This window comes from Centroberyx gerrardi, chromosome 12, assembly GCF_048128805.1.
Source record: "Centroberyx gerrardi isolate f3 chromosome 12, fCenGer3.hap1.cur.20231027, whole genome shotgun sequence".
NCBI lineage: Eukaryota > Metazoa > Chordata > Actinopteri > Beryciformes > Berycidae > Centroberyx > Centroberyx gerrardi.
Window position 1 is genome coordinate 11478720 of NC_136008.1, and position 16852 is coordinate 11495571.

The following is a 16852-nucleotide window of genomic DNA, read 5'->3' on the forward strand; positions in this document are numbered from 1 at the left end:
CACTTCTGTAAACCACAGACGCTGTTTGTGTGTGTGCCTGTTGTGTGTGTGTGTGTGTGTGTGTGTGTGTGTGTGTGTGTGTGTGTGTGTGTGCATGTGTTAACCGCAGCACAACCACTGGATAAGTCACGGTTGCCATGTTACACACACGCACACACACACACACACACACACACACACGCACACACACACAAGTGAACAGAAGCCATTTTAAGTCTATTTGGCTTTAGCCAACGGCTTTTCATTGCACTTCTGAGTGTTTTTCATAGAGAGTAGACCAGGTAAAGAGGGTACTAACTAAAAACTAGGCCTCCACCATCTAATCCACAATGCCTCTGTTTGCCAGGTGTGTGTGTGTGTGTGTGTGTGTGTGTGTGTGTGTGTGTGTGTGTGTGTGTGTGTGTGCGCCTGTGTGTGTAAACTCCAGGGAGGAGGAGTGGTGTCTAAATCAGTGCTGTGAAGAGGTCCCATATGACTAGTCAGCCCTATAGTGTTTAAACTCTGAGCTCACACTTCCCTCTCCCTCACTCTCCCTCCGTGTCCCCAATGATATCAGTGCAGTGTTTTAAATGTTGGCAGGCATTTCAACAGCAATTGATGCAACTATTTTTGCGAACAAGGCATTGCTAATTGCCAATTAAGACATTGCTAGGGAGCAAAGCCTCCAGGAACACAAGGAAAATCCTACTGCTTAGCACAGAGACTTTCTTAGACCATGAGCTCAGCGCCCTGAATGCATTCAGGGAGTCTCTCTGGAAATTCCCCATATGACCCTGTACACATATTCCCTTGTGGTCATGTATAACTCAGTGGGTAGCGCATGGCACTTACACTGCCAGGGTTAGGGGGTTGATTCCCACTGGGGCCACCCATGCTGTATGCATTCACAGTACTGTAAGGCGCCTTGGATAAAAATGTCCACCAAAAGGCATCTGTTACAAGAATACCATCATTTCTTGACGAGCCTGGGACATTGAGCAAGTGAATTTCTAATTTGAGCCGCTGGCTGAAAGTGATCAACAACCCCTGGCTTAGCTGAACATCCTTCCCCTCGCTCTAGCCTTCCTTTCCCCTCACCACGCTTTCACCAGCTGCAGAGGATTAACCAGTAGATGTTACCGTTAAAATCCCTGCCTAAATTTTAAAGTGTCGCATCAGCTCTATTCTTATTTGTCATACCCATTTGAAATCCAACAGAAGCCAGCCCCTCCTGTTAAGTGTGCAGAGAGCTGACAGAATTACTTTTATAACACTGATTCTTGTCAAGAGAGAATATGGTTCTGCTGTCTACACCTGTCCTCCGCTTTTCTCTCCCTCTTTATTCCTGCCTCTCTTCTCCTCCTCTACTCTTTTCTCCATTTCTGCCACCACTTCACCAGCTGTCTCCTGCACACATTCTCTTTCCATCTCCTCTAAATCCATTTTCCCTGCCATCTCCCCAATTTGCCTTTGTATTTCTGTCATAAGTTACTTTTCGCTCTCCTGCTCTGCGCTCCACTTTCAACATATGGCTGGGGAAAAAAATCACTAATGTCAAGTACATTTTCTCTCCCTCTGTTTCCATTTCTCTCTCTCTCTCTCTCCCTCTCTCTCCATTTCTCTCTCTCTCTCACTCTCCCTACTGTTGCTCTCCCCTCCTGTCCCTCCCAAGCAGTGCTAAACATTCCTATTCACACACATGTGAGGGGTAGCGCTTGGTGTCCACTCGTAACAGAAACACAGGAAATGCATTAACACCTCGGGCTCCATGGGGATCCAACAACATGGCAACCCTCTCTGCATTGCGCTGGAGTCCAAACCCGAGACTTGATGCTGGCACAAACTGCAGCCACAAACTGTAGGGAATTACACTAAAATTTGAAGGCATAATCCACATAAATTCGACTCATCCAATTATTTACAATGCTTCACTCAAGTGAATTCTCTCCGTCTCTCTCAGTGTTTATGGTGTTGTGTCCGTCTGTGGACCTTTAAAGTATTCCATGTTTTATTCTGCATTTTGGAGACAACACTTCATGATTCATAGAGGGGGGGCGTAAAGGAGTCACCCCAGGCCCAGTACAGACCCACTTCAGTCCCAAACACATCTTAACAAAGCACCAATGGAATCTATTAAAATGGGTGAGGGGAGGACACTGTACAAGCACATGCCGTTGGATGAGCCAGCGCAAAAGCTGCCCAATGTAATATGCATGCTGTGAGAACATCAGGGGATGGAAAAAATGGAAAACAAACATGCATCACTACAGTAACCCCCCCACCCCCCTTACACACACACAGACACACACACACACACACACACCAGACAGTGGAAGCCAAAAAACAGCATGCTTCTTATAAAGTCGCATCAAGCACGACCGTAAGCTCCAAGTGACCGCAAGTAATGAGAGAGATGGGGCGGAAGTAAAGTCTACTGCTGCCTCCCAAAAATATGCAGCGCCCATGTCTGTACACACATACACACACACACACACACACACACACACACAATAATAGTCATCAGTGGTGCATGGACACACATTCCAGCAGCATGGAAGCATGGGAGCGGTTGCTGGGTCGGGCTGCACCCAGAGCATAGCTTAGCAGTGTTCTCTGTCAGCATGTTAAGTTATTGAACAGGGCTATGTGTGTGTGTGTGTGTCTGTGTGTCTCTGTGTGTGTGTGTGCGTGTGCGTGTGCGTGTGCGTGTGTGCTAATGAGGGGTGGGCAGGGGGCCAGTTGCAGGCTGGAGGGAGACTTGGCTCCATCAGACCTGTTCTCTGGCTGTTTTCGCATGGCCGGAGACACACACTGACAGACACAGACAGATGCAGGCAGACACACACACACACCCAAACCCAGTGGAGGAAAATGTCCAAGGCTCTTGCCCTTGAACTGTCTCCTTAGATGTGTTTGGAGATTGAGAGAATGCACTGAATTGAGAGGAATCTCTTTTCAGTTCATCTGAGTAGGCTGACAGACTGTCAAGAGATTCAAGTTGGGGCATTTAACTTTTTGAGGTTCAGATGAGCCACCCCTTTAAGGAATGATGGGGGAAAACGAGAGATTGGAGATGGAGAAAATCTGGGTTAGCCACACCAGAGCCCCCGAGAGGAGCCCGGATAGAGGGATAGATGAAGGGATGGAGAGATGGAGGCAGCTAAGCTGTGATTAAGGGAGAGCGACTGGTATTTAAGAGTTAAGCTCAAAGAGAGAGAGATAGCAGGAGCATGAGAGAGAGAGATAGAAAGAGAAAGAGAGAGAGAGAGAGAGAGAAGGCTGGGGGCAGGCGTCTCTTCTCCGAGTAGGGAGATCAGCACCAGACTGCATGAGGCTGGAAGACAACCTGAGAGAGATAAGAAAGGATGAGGAGGGAGCATATGCTAACGGAGAGGATGAGAGATGAAATGAAAAGAGCAAACTGTGGTGAGCGATAGCGAGGGAGATAGGGTAGATAGATAGAGAGAGAAAGAGGGAGGGGTGGGGGGGGGGGAGGGGGCGGGGTGGGCTACATGTGTGTGTGACTAAGCAGTAGGATCGAAGAAGAGGGGGGTTGGGGAGGAGGCAAGGAGAGGAGAGGAGAGGACAAGTACCATCCATCCCCGTTTCTGCCTCCAGGTGCACAGGACAAACCGAGGGCAGAGGACACGGACAAACACCCACACAGACACACGCTAGCTTGTGTGTATGTGTGTGTGCGTGCGTGTGTGTGTGTGTGTCATGCAGCTGTGGGGTAGAGGGGAGCGGGGGACCTGCTATGTAGCAGGTGCTGGCCATTTCACGCCTGTCGGCCCCTCTTAGCCCTGTTTGTCCACACGCATTCACATTAGCCTCCACAGGTCTGCATCACACCCCCATCTGGAGTCATTCCACATCTTTCTCTCGCTCTGTTCAGACCATCACCCACTCTCTCATTTCATTTCAACCACTGCTGACTCGCTCCCTTTCATTCCGTATACATCTCTACATCTCTCCCGGCCTTCTTAAAACTTCCCTCACTCTGACTCTTGCAGTTTGCCTAAATCACCTCTTAACTCCCAGCGAATTTAGCTCACATCTTATCGTCCTCCTCCTCTGACTGTGAGTAAGAGCGGAGTGGGAGGACGTTTCAGGAGGGGACCAGCCAGAAAGAGAAATTGGGGGAGGAGGGAGGGAAGGGAGTGGTGGTGGTGGTGGTGGTGGTGGTGGGGGGGGGGGGGAGAGAGAGAGAGAGAGAGAGAGAGAGAGAGAGAGAGAGAGAGAGAGAGAGAGAGAGAGAGAGAGAGAGAGAGAGAGAGAGAGAGAGAGAGAGAGAGAGAGAGAGAAGCAGCCAGGAGCTGAAGCAGCACAGGGTGACTGATCCGCTCTGAGAGGTTTGGAGACAGACAGACAGACAGACAGACACACACACACTATGGTGAGAGAAAGCAGGGGGCAATGGTGGTGGAGAGAGGATGCAATGCCATAAGATTCCCATGGGGGTTTTAAATGCCATCAGCTTCCACTCTCTCCCTCCATTCCTCCTTCCGTCTCTCTGAGTGTGAGATTGGCACGCTGGCTCTGATTCATCCTGGTGCACGTTCCCTGGCTTTTTAGTCTAAAAGCAGCCGCCTCCATCTCCCTCCCTCTGTTCCCTGGATCTCTGCACCCTCCCTGCTTCCTGCTTGTAACACACAGCGGGAAATGGTGACATCCTTTATGCTACAGAAGCCAGTTACACTACCATGCAGCAGTACAGAATGGCCCCAGAAGAGCAGTGACGCATGTTGTGGCACCATAGGGAGCCAAGGGACTTGGAGAGAGAGAGGGAGAGGGAGAGGGAGAAGAAACAAAAAAAGAATGAAATAAAGAGAGACTGAGCGAGAGAAGGGAGGACAGAGAGAGAGAGAGAGAGAGAAAATGAGGGCATGAAGTAGTGGGGTGGCTCTTAAGATGTAGCCACCAGAGAAATGCACTTTTCCCCCCATTATGGCCGAAGTTTCCCCCATGTCAGCAGAAAATAACTTCCGGTAAAGTGCAGGCAGGCAGCAAAAGGGGAGAAGGGGATGTATTTTGTATGAGGTGAGGTGCAGGAATGAACCCCGTCGAGGGGTGCAGCTAAACCCATTGAGAGATGGAAGGATGGACTGTTCTCCATCTTAACAGGCACCGCTCTTGCTGACTCAACTCACTGGAACATCCTCCAAGGCCCAGAGTGGCGCGACAAGATGAAAACACACACAGACAAATGCATACACACGCATACATGCATGTATACTTACACACACAGACACAGAGAGAGAGACACACACACACACACACACACACACACACAGACACAGTGCTGTACACAGTACTGGCTAAACCCAAGGCAACATTGAAATCCACTTCATTTCAAAGTCAACAATGTCATCGTGTATCAAAAGTATCATTATCAGTGATTGCAGCCTCATCTTGAAGACATTGACACTACTGAGTCATGAGCACACTGCTCATTTGCCTTGCTTTAGTTACTCCTGTGAATAAGGTCATTACTGCTGGCCGAGGGTGCCATGATGAAGCCATTTGCAAGTCGCCTTTGTGATTATCACTTTAGGAGGGTGGACTGCTCAAAAAAAGAAGAATGTGAAACGAGATTATGTTTCAGTGCTGTGGAAATTGCGCTAATATCTCAGTGAAAAGGAACATCTTGTCTGTGTGGCACTTCTATTGAAACCCTGTGAGAAGCACTTTACAAATGCTATTCACAGTGCAAAGTGGATAAACAGACCTTGAGCACCACTGAGGCATAGAAACTTTGACAAATACATTGTGGTTGAGTGCATGCAAGGAGCCGTGGAAAAGTGACATGCATTCCTAAAAGGATAGAAAGATAGATGAAATGTCAAAAGGGGAGAGCCCAAAAGAATGGCTTCACAAGCAAATGCACACACACACACTCTCAGACACTCACTCACACACACACACCATGGACAGAGCAGCTGGACCCTCTAGCCCTACACTACAGACCCAAGGCAGTTCTCAGCACAGAACAAGAAAGTGTGTGCGCGTGCGTGCGTGTGTGTGTGTGTGTGTGTGTGTGTGTGTGTGTGTGTGTGTGTGTCTGTGAGCGCGTTCATGTGACATGTGAGATGGAACAAGGTGCAACCCAGAGGAAGATGTAAGAGCATAGTACAGCAAGGATGTGTAGCACGTGTGATAAAAGTGCACTTGGGTCCAGTTCATCAGTTCAGAGGATATAAATGTTTCCATAGACAAGCCAGGAAAAGGCTTAGGTGATGAACGAGACCCAGGTGAGCCCAAGTGTGTGTAAGTATCTAGTGCTGCACTGCCGCATTTACTGCGTGCAGAAGTGTGTATCTGTGTGCCAGTGTGTGTTAGGCCATTTACAAATAATTCTTAGCATTTGTTTTGGAGCGCCAGATGGGTGGATTCATAGTTTTTTATTTATTTTCAAATATTATCTGACCCAGGACTGGCAAGAGCACACATATATATACTTATGTGTGCATGTGTTGCTGTGTGTGTGTGTGTGTGTTGAAGTGTTTGTCTGTGTCCTGCCACCCACCTCTGACCATGGCGGTGACCTGGTCCTTGCCGACCCCCATGCGGTTCTTGACCTCGCAGACAAAAGTGTTGTTGACGGCCTCGTCCACCTTCAGCACCGTCAGCTTGTTCTCGTTGACTATCACCGTGTCTGGCATCTCTCCTGTCAGACTGCGAGGACGGAGGCATAGCGGGATGGGAAAGAAGGAAAAAAGGAAAAAAAGGAAAGGGAGAGGGAGAAAAAGAAAAAATGAGAGAAAGGTTGTAGTACTGCTTGGCTTTGGGTAGAATAAGAGCATTTAGGCAGATGTGTGTGTACAGAAATGTGCTGTGTTGTGCAACGTCATTGAACTCCACTAATCTAGATCGGCAGTGCCCCCCCCCCCCCCACACACACACACACACACACACACCAATCCATTATCACACAGTGGAGAAAAATATGATGAGGACAGGAGACAAATCAAAACTATTGGACCCAGGCCCAGAATCTCATCTCTGCCATTCTAAAGTTCCAAACTTTTCTCTTATCATATTTTGCCACAGTTATGCTAATGGCTGATAATGCAGAGTAAGGGAGTGGGGGAGTCATATTGTGTTTCCCATTATGCCGGGGTTAAATCCAGAGTCACAGAGTCCATTATCAGAAATTATACGTCTATCTCCATAATCAGAACGCACGGCTGTAGTGGCAATAATAAAAGCGCTGATTACAGCTCTGAGTGGACTGTGGACCCGGGAACGAAGGGTGAGGAAGGGAGAATGAGAGAAAGAAAGAGCGAGAAAGACCTCAAGAAGGATGATAAAGAACGAGAGAGGAAGAGACAGACAAATGCCAGTGGCTTGGTACTCACGTCTTCCAGGCGACTGTGGTAGGGATGGGGTTGCCTGTAGCCTGGCAGGTGAGCACCACGTTCGTACGACCCATGTACCAGTTATTGTCATAGCCCACTATCGTCACCTGAGGGGGGTCTGGGGGAGGGACGGATGAATGGCAGAAGGGAGGAGGGAAAGAAAAAAAAATGAAAAATGGGTTACAGTACATTGAGTTCATTGAATCATTCCAAGGCTTGAAATTGGCAAAGCCTAGCATGTTAGAGCATGAAAGGCAATGGAGTTCATGGAATAATGAGAGTGTTGGACTGTGTGTGTGTGTGTGTGCTTTCTTACACTCAACGGCCAGTTTCATCTTGAAACTCTCTGCTTTGGCCTGGGTCCTGTGCATCACCACACAGCTGATGTCTCTGCCGTTGTCTGCTGCCGTGGGAATCATGCGGTACTCGCTGGTCACCGTCACCGTGTTGTCGCCGCCCGGCTTGGACACCGTGGTCGCGTTGCCGTTGGCAGTGGTCACCCAGGAGATCTGGGCAGCGGGGCGGCCGTCCGCGGACTCACAGCGCGCCACAACGACCGGCTTAGTGCCCGCGACCACTGTTACTGCGGAGGCCGTGTTCTTGGGCTTAGCTGATGGATGGATGGAAGGATGGAGGATAGAGAGAGGGAGAGAGAGGCAGAGTGACAGAGAGAGACAGAAAGAAAATTAAAAGGATGAAGATAGATCAAATGGAAATAAGAGCACAGACAGGGAAAAGATAATGTGCACCATTATTGATAAACAATTTGAGTCACCAGCCTGGCAAAGGCAAATCCAAACCCCTCTGAACACCCTCTCTTCCCCACTCTCTTCCCCTCCTCCTTTTTCCTCTTCAGATTCTACATTGATAAACAATTATGAGCACTGGCCCAATGCAAACACACCCAAACCCTAAATCTCCTTTCACCATCCCTCTGTTTCTTCTAATCTATTTCCTCTCTCTCCCTTGCACCCATCATTGATAAACAATTACCCCCACTGGTCCAGCGCATTTCCAAACCCAAACTCTAAATCACTACATGATCTCTGTCACCCCCACCACCCACCCAGCCTCCACTCCTCCACTCCCCTCGCTCCCCACACCTCCTCCTCAATCGCCCTCTCTCTGGTACTGGTGTGGGATCAGAGGAGAGCAGGCAGGACAGGAGCTGACAGCCGGCATGACAAGCAGCCAGATCAATATCCAGCCTGAGGGGAGGCAGGCAGGGAGGGAGGGGCGGGGGGCTGGAGAGAGAGGAGCGCAGAGCAGAGGCACTGGTGCTGGGCCAAGGTTAGAGCAATGGTTCCATTGCATTAACAAGAACACGATTGATCTGACAATACCACTTATAATAGCAATTAAGCCTAGCTGGACATGCTTTTAACCTGCCTGCTACCTTAGGGGGAGGAGCGGGAGACCAAGGCATGGGAATACTTTACATTCAGACACATAACAACTGAAAAACACACACACAAAACAAGCACTCCGAGGCGGATTATGTAGATTATAGTTAACACCCACACACACACACACACACACCCCAAAACCTACCTAGCATGACCAGGAAGGTGATGCCCTGTTCGTTTCCACTGGGATAGGTAGCGTACTCGCAGATGTACTTCCCCTCATCGGTCATCTTAACTTCTGTGATCTGGATGGAAGGGCTGGACAGGTTGGGGGGAGTAGTGGTGAAGCTGACCCGGCCCTTCAGGGGCGAGTCGGGGTAGTTGGGCTCAAATTTGGGGTGGAACACGGCTATGTTGATCCTCTCCCCTTCCTTCGGCTCGTAGATCCATGTTACCTACGGTGGAGCAGACACAGGGGTCAATGATTTGAATACGTTCAGTGTTGGACCAGGCTGCTGGACTGAGAAAAACAATGGCCCTCATTTATCATGCCCTCGATGAGGCACATTAAGGAGCATTGTAACACATCCGAATTTGGCAGTACACTCCACTAGACTGCACAGCATTGCAATCAAATAACTGGAGCAGAGATTAATATGGATGCTAGTTTTTCAGAAGCTAGTTTTTCTCTCTCCTGCTGTTAGTGGAATCAAGCACGACCAGAATTGTGCACTTATGACTTCGTTGAAATGCGACTAGAAGTGCGCCTACGTTTATCATATTCAATCCCCTGAAGCAAAATGAATTTTAGTATTGTTTGTTTGGAGCAATAAAACATTAAGCCTAGAAGTTCTAAAACCTGTTACTACCCTTAGGTTTATTCCTCTGGGCTATGGTTTGTTAGATTTGGCTCTAATACGTGAGGTATATAAAGCACATCGACCTGTTTTGTCATTTCATGTTTCTGTTGAATGCAAAGAATTGCTCTAATTTGCCCACCTGTCCAACTAAGTAGCACACACCTTGAGACTCAGTCAAGCTGGTGCATAATTGACAAATACCATCCAGGAAAACAGCCATATGTTTATTCAAATATTAAATGGTTTGTACATTCACTTGATGGCCAATTTCTGCACATTTGTGAGGATGATTCATTCAATTGTGAAAGCCAATTGTAGTCCCAGGCAATTCTGACAGATTGTGCTGCGTTGAGTCAGCACAATGGACTTCCATTTCTGCGTGAAACAGACATTTTTATTTGCATTTTGTACCCCAAACCTAATTTACCATCAATGTGAGTGTGGTGGCACAACAAGAAGTAATCAAGTTCTAATTCCCCCCAAAAAAACTGAAAATGTATTTCCATCATGACAGTGTGTGTGTGTGTGTCTCACCATTGTGAGCTGAATGCCGGTGGCGTCAGTGAAGGCACAGCGCAGGTTGACCGACTGGCCGGGGTAGGACAACACCTCTGGTTCCACCTTCACCCGCTGCCCTGACGCTCCTAAGATAGACAGAGAAAGAGAGAGAGAGAGGGAGTTTAATCACTGTCCTTTCTTCGCAGACTAGGAAAGGAGACAAGGAAAGGGAGCAGAGGAATAATTTTGGGACGAGGCCTCCTGATGATAAATGAGGACAGTGTGGAGGCGTCTGGTACAACAGAGGACAGCATTAGTGAACCTAGGCAAGTAGGCCAAACCTACAGGAGTCTGGTGTCTCTCCATGACTGTGCGTGTGTGTGTGTGTATAACTGGATCGAGTGGCCGAAAAAGGGATGTGTGCTGGAAAAGAGAGGAAAGCCAGTTCTCTCTAGCGCATTGGTCATAAATCATCTGGATGGGTTATGCTTTTCTATAGCCTGCCATTTGCTCTGCCGACGCATTCCTGTGTAAAAGCACTGGCTAGCAAAGAGTCAAAATAAATATGCTTTTCTTGGTGTGTTGTACATCAGTTGGTGTGTGAGGGAGAGAGACAGATAAAAAAAGAAAGCTCTAGAGTGAGAATATGTTCGTGTATGTGTGTGTGTGTAATGCATGTCTCTGTGAAAATGTAATTACTTGTATGAGTAAGCGCGCATTGGTGTATGTCAGCAAGATGGCACCTGTTTTAAGTAAGAGTGGATTACCTGGTGATACACAGCTTCAAATGTCTGCAGCCAGACCTCTGTGTGTATGTGTGCGGGTGTGTGGGTGTGTGTGTGTGCGTGCATGGTACATGTGTGTGCCTAGAGTTTGTGTTTACAAGCAAACTAAAGACACGCACACACATCAGTACCACTGAAACACAATTTCCCCTAAAGACAAACAATTATTTGTGGAACTAGTTCCACCGGTTTGCGCTCAGCCCAAGCTGTTGTGTTGAAACTAATATGATCTGGAGGGCTGATGGAACACACACACACACACACACACACACACACACACACACACACACACTCAAAACCCACAGGTTGCGAGAGATAAGAAGGAAGGGCAGTGCTGTCTTTCTCTTTTGACGAGCAATAAACACCACAACTTCTCTTCTCTGAGGAGATGTGAGATATCAATATAGAGGGAGAGAAGAGGGAGGAATGAGCAAGAGAGACTGAGTGGGAAAGTGGAGGAAAACAAGCCTTTCCTAGAATAACACGAGCTCTCCCAGGACCAGCCCAATTTACAACCACCAAACAACCCCCTTGTAACCACAGAGGAACCTCTGGACAACCACTAAGCACCCCAGGGAGCAGCACAGAGCCTTATTGGGCTGAAAGGAGAAACGGCTTGCTCTTCCTTGATCCCTCTCTTGTACACACATACAAAACACAAGCACACGCACGCACACGCACACACACACACACACAGAGAGACACAAAGACACACACACACAGAGATCTGACGCCTGCTTTATTGTAGAGCTCCTGGCCTGTGATCTTTCAAATGTCTGGGGCATTTGGTGAAGATCAAGCTACAGCCCCTCTTCAATCTACCTGAGCTAGTCCGGCTAACTACAGATTAGCTCGGGGACCGGGAGCCAGGCTCTGGTGAGTGAAGGATGTAGCGGAGGAATGGAAAAGGGGATGAGGGGTTATTGAAACCCTAGATTACTTGTCTTGATTGGGAGTATGGATTGAGTCAACCTTGTATGCCACAGATCATTACACAGGGCCGTATTGACAGCTATGCCGCCCTATATCTCGCTTGTGTGCACACATGCATGCATGCGCACACTCACGCAGACACATGCATGCATGCACGCACGGACCTGTGTGTCCACACACACACACGGGGGCAGAACAAAGCCTTGCCTGCTGTCTGTCATTCAGAGGCAATAAGAGGAGAGCCAACCCAGGTCAACTCCTGCCTAAGCCCAGATGAGAGACAGGCTGGCCTTATGAGACTCTACACAGCCCCAGGGAAATGAATATTACACACAAAGACATATACAGACATACACGCACCCCTCCTCCCTGAGTCCCCAAACTCCAGCCCTGAAGTCTGACTGTCATTAGAATGGCAGACGCAGACAGTATAAGCCAGTGTGTGCGTGTGTGTGTGTGCGCGTACATGGACACAACCGACTTAGTGAAGTGCTGAGGCAAGGCTGCATTTGAAATAGTAATTGTCGCTATAAATATTTAGAGAGCATTGGTCATATTAAACAGAAGAGAGAGAGAAAGGAGGCTGGGGGAGATAGGAACTCAGGGAATTAAAGAATAAAAGACGGTTCAAGGGTAGGAGTGAGCGGAGAGGAAGAGCGACAGAGGGAGAGAGACAGAAGGAGAGAAAGAGAGGGTTGGAGGGGAGGAGAGAGAGAACAGAAGCCTTGTGTCACGGCTGCTCTACTTTACAGTAGCTTTGCTGCCTGCAGGTGACACACCAGAAACGCCCACAAACACACACACAAACAAACACATACGCACGCACACACACACACACACCCCTCTTCGGCATCCCAAAGTAGCACATCAATGTAAGTCAGATGTCAACATCCTAAGTACTGTCACCCATCATTATGTCTTTAACTCCCACACGATGTGCACACATGCACACTTACACATACACACACACATACATTATGCTGATGGCGCCGCGACAGCCCTGCCATATTAACACAGTCCTCTCTGATCTCCTGCCTGGTCACACTGACATTTCCATATTTCCCACCATTCCTCTGTGAAGAGGAAAACGAATCAGGAAGGAAGGAGGGGAGGAAGTGTACTGGGAGGATGGAAGGATGAAAGGAGGAGACGAGAGACAGCCTGGGAATGCCAAAGTGATGGAGGATGAGAGCAGAGGAGGGGGGAGTGTATGGAAAGTGGGGATGAAAGGGTGTGAAGGAGAGCGGTGCCAGGAATAGAGAATGAAAGAGGGAGCGAAGGAGAGAGTGTGGTGAGAGAGAAGAGAGACAGAGACAGAGGAGGATCTCGAGAAGGGGAGAGAGGATAAGCAATAAACAAGGTTAATACGAGACAGCTGAGGGACAAGAGAGGGAGACATTTAGAAGAGAGGGAAATAAAAGGAGAGAGAGAGAGAGAGAGAAAAAGAGAGACCAACAAGAGGCGGGGAGAGAAACTAAAAATGGAGAGGGGAGGAAGGGGGGGGGGGGTGTTCAGGTAGAGGGAAACAGAGCGAGGAGAGGCAGATGAGGGGAGAAGAGAGGGAGGTGTGGAGCAGCGGATGAGAGGAAAGGTAGACTCCGCACCTGACCTTGAGAGAAAAGGAGGGCTGTGGCTGAGAATAGAGAGGGAGAAAACGAGAGAAAGAGAGTGCGAACGAGCAAGAGGGAGCGAGTCAAAAATCAAAATCCTAATTTTCTCTGCGGCCCATTTGAGCCAGCCGTGGCTTATAAAATGAACATACGCTTATCAGGCTGCGCCCGCCTGCCTTGCTGCCTGACTGGCTGACTCTGACGGCTAATGGCATTCATGTCCTCTGCCTGATCCCCACTACAGTGGAGAAAAGCACAACGTCAGGGGACAGGGAGAGCAGGCCATCACCTAAAATATCTAATGGCCTTCAGAGCTCACTGACTCTCTCCCATTTCATCAGCCTGGTGGTTATGCACTGTCAGGTGGGCAAGAATGAAGCTTCAGCGCTGCCCATGTTCTTGCAGATTACTTCCTAGCCATCCAAAGTGTGTGTGTGTGTGTGTGACTGAGTGAGTGGGTGAGAGACCGAGACAGAGAGAGGGTGACAGAGAGAGAGCGAGAGAGGATATGAGTGCGTTTTCCTTTGGCCTTTCCAGCTTACTGCTGTCTCAAGGGTGTAGTAATAAGGATTCTGGGCTTTCATTATTCTTCCAGGTCGGTGCGAATGTCTCCATTTCCATTATTCTCTTGTTGTTGTTATTGTCGTGCCCTCCCTCTCCACTGCAGGAGAATAATAGCTTTGATACAGACAATATGGAGTGCAGGGTGGAGGATCACTATGCTGTCCTGATGGAATCTGTTTCTGTCTGCATTTCGCTGCGCTCTCCAACTATTCTTCTACAAACATAATCTTTCTCTTACTTGGAAATTAGAATGATTCCCAGCCCACCTTTCAAACTTGACGACTTGACGCGGCGAGTTTAGACCCAAAGGTGGCACTTGCAAGGCAATGAAATGAGATTTTCCCTGATACTGCAAGCCTCATTTTGGTCAGACTGCAGAAAAGCAAGAAGTGTGTGTCTGTCTGTGTATGTGTGTGTTCTGCAGAGAGTATACAGCCACCTCTGCAGTACAGCCTTTATTTGGCGTAATAATTGTGCTGATGGGTATATAATGGGTGGAAAAAATAATGTTAACACCCAACAATATATGAATATCAAGTACCGAATGAGGAATGGTGTTGTACAAGTTCTAAACTGTGTGTATTGGACCATTAGAAGAAGAAGAAAGAAAGTGGGGGGGTGGAAATCTGTAAATGCACTCTGCGCTCCACAACTTCCCATTAACTTACAGTGATGTTTGATCTGGTGACTGGGGAGGCCATGGAAGGCGTTTGATGTCACTCTGGTGTTCACAAAATCATTTTTCAAAGGTCCAGTTCATTTGCTCAATACACCAGTTTATGCATCTTCGTGCGTTGGCCTTGGATACAAGCGGTTTCTGAGTGACCGCCTTGCCATAAATACCAACTTTGTGAAGCTCCCGATGTACAATTTTTGTCAAGACTGTAGTTTTGTGGTGTTTCATAACTATACTGCTTGTGATCACTGTTCCTCTTTGCCAGTGCAGTTGGTCTGTGTTTGGCATGCTGATTGTTGATTTTCAATACTGTTCCCACTGGCAAATTAAATAATTTTTGTGACGGATGCACCTGGAATTTAAGTGCAGAGTATTTGTCCTCATTGAAACTCTGTTAATTGCCTCATGCTGCTTTCAAAACTCTCATATAAAAGTGGTGATGGTCAGACCTCTATTAAAGCTGACACACACTGCTATTTGGCATTCAACTTGATATGACTCGCCTGTGTAGCTGCCTTTGAAATTGTGATTTAGTTACTTCCAAGTTAAGAGCCCTTTCCGGTGTGGTGTTTCCATTGATTTTGTCCAACCCCTTTAGTTCCCGAGCCAAACTTCAACAGTGTCTCTGCTGTGTGACGGTGTGTCATATCCAAACTGCTCCTAGACTGTACTAATGGTCATTATCAGCCGGAGTCTGGAACAGCACCAACCTGAAGCTGCCGTCTGCCGCTGCTACCCGACACTGTTGCAGCACTAGTTCTTCTGACCTTCACACACACACACACACTCACGGTCGCGGCACACATAGAGGCATGCATACTCACAATGAACGCGCATTCACTGCACGTGCACACAGTCCGTGCACACGCACACACACACACACACACACACACACACACGCACATGCGGACGTGGATAGTTTGGTAAGCAGGGAGCAGAGTGGGAACGCAGCTTAGCTTTGACAGGCGAGGCAGTTTGACAAGCCAAGAATAAAACTCGGAAATGAAGACTTGAGATGTGGCTCGTCTTCTCATTGACCTTTCCACTGGGCTCTCCATCAGGGGCCAATCAATAGTACATAGGAAAGCTACATTTAGCAGTAACCACTGCGCATTATGGACTTCTCCAATGACATCCTATTATAACCCATTCATACCGTAAGCTTGACTAGAGAGGACTCGAGTCGATAACGCCCAGGTCTGATAAAGGAGCATGCTTCAAACGCTCTGAGGTCGCCGCATGAGATTTGCGCTCAAAAATCACAATGGAGGTTCTATTGACTGAGAACTGTGGAAAAAGAAAAACAGGTGTAAAAAAAAAGAGTGGTGTTACAGCGAGGTTGCGTGCAGGAGATGGGAGGTAAAAAGCTAACCTCTGTGATGCAACAGGAGCAGGAGAAAAAAAGGTGTTGTGAGAAGAAGGGCTACATTTCACTTTGTTCACAGTGACATGACGAAATATTTGATAACTGACTCTGAAAACAGAATGTGGAAAGAGAGCGAGAGTCAGACCCAGTCGGCAGAAATGAGGAACAGAGGCTGAAACGCATGAAATGGAACAGAAGGGGAGTGAAGGAGGAAGAGAGGGATGGAGGGAGGGACGAAGGCAGACATGAATAGGCTTCAAAGTGCCAATGAGAGATGAACAGCTGGAGGAGAAATCTGCACAGGGAGGTGTGTATGTGTGCGTGTGTGCATGCATGTGTATACTGATGCATATTTCTATTTAGTTCCTAATAAATATGCCCTAGGAGTGAGCCGACGATGATTAGCAACAATAAACATTTGCCAATTACATACAGAGTATACCGTCGAAATGAAAAAAGGCCCAGCAGGAAATTTAAAAAAAAATCCTTCCTACCATTTTATATTCTCTACACTTGCTTTAGCTTGAAAAGAGCCAAACCACTGCAACCAAAGCTGGACCATGACCTTAGTCTTACTGTGGGACTGAAGTCTATACAGTATGCATGAGTCTGAGAGCAAGAGGAAACTGGCAAAGCAGAAGAATTCACAATGGGATCTCCCAGCCATTTAACTGCAGGGACCCTGACAGGAAATTACATACACAATAGCCCATGCATCTCTGTGGACTTCTCTCACTCTCTCGCCCCCCCTCCCTCCCTCACTCACTCACTCACTCACTCCTCCCTCTCCCGCTCTCAGCTATGTACATACCAGAGTATAATTCAGGTCTAGCAGGTTCTGCCAGTCAAGGAGATCTGAAATAGGAATTCTGTTTGT

At 48.0% G+C, this 16852-nt stretch overlaps 1 protein-coding gene across 3 annotated transcripts in view; it reads right to left on the reverse strand.

The window, feature by feature from the left end:
* Positions 1–16852, reverse strand: part of LOC139919856 (poliovirus receptor homolog) — a 71074-nt gene that overhangs the window by 32757 nt on the left and 21465 nt on the right. For all 3 annotated transcript variants that reach the window (XR_013506886.1, XM_078286950.1, XM_071909718.2), the window contains exons 2-6: positions 10078–10187; positions 8889–9138; positions 7654–7947; positions 7338–7455; positions 6506–6654 (exon numbers count right to left, since the gene is read on the reverse strand). Coding sequence is in view for 2 of the 3 variants with exons in the window: in XM_078286950.1 (XP_078143076.1) it covers positions 6506–6654; positions 7338–7455; positions 7654–7947; positions 8889–9138; positions 10078–10187 (921 nt within the window). In the remaining variant the exon portion in view is untranslated. The remainder of the gene's footprint in view (positions 1–6505; positions 6655–7337; positions 7456–7653; positions 7948–8888; positions 9139–10077; positions 10188–16852) is intronic.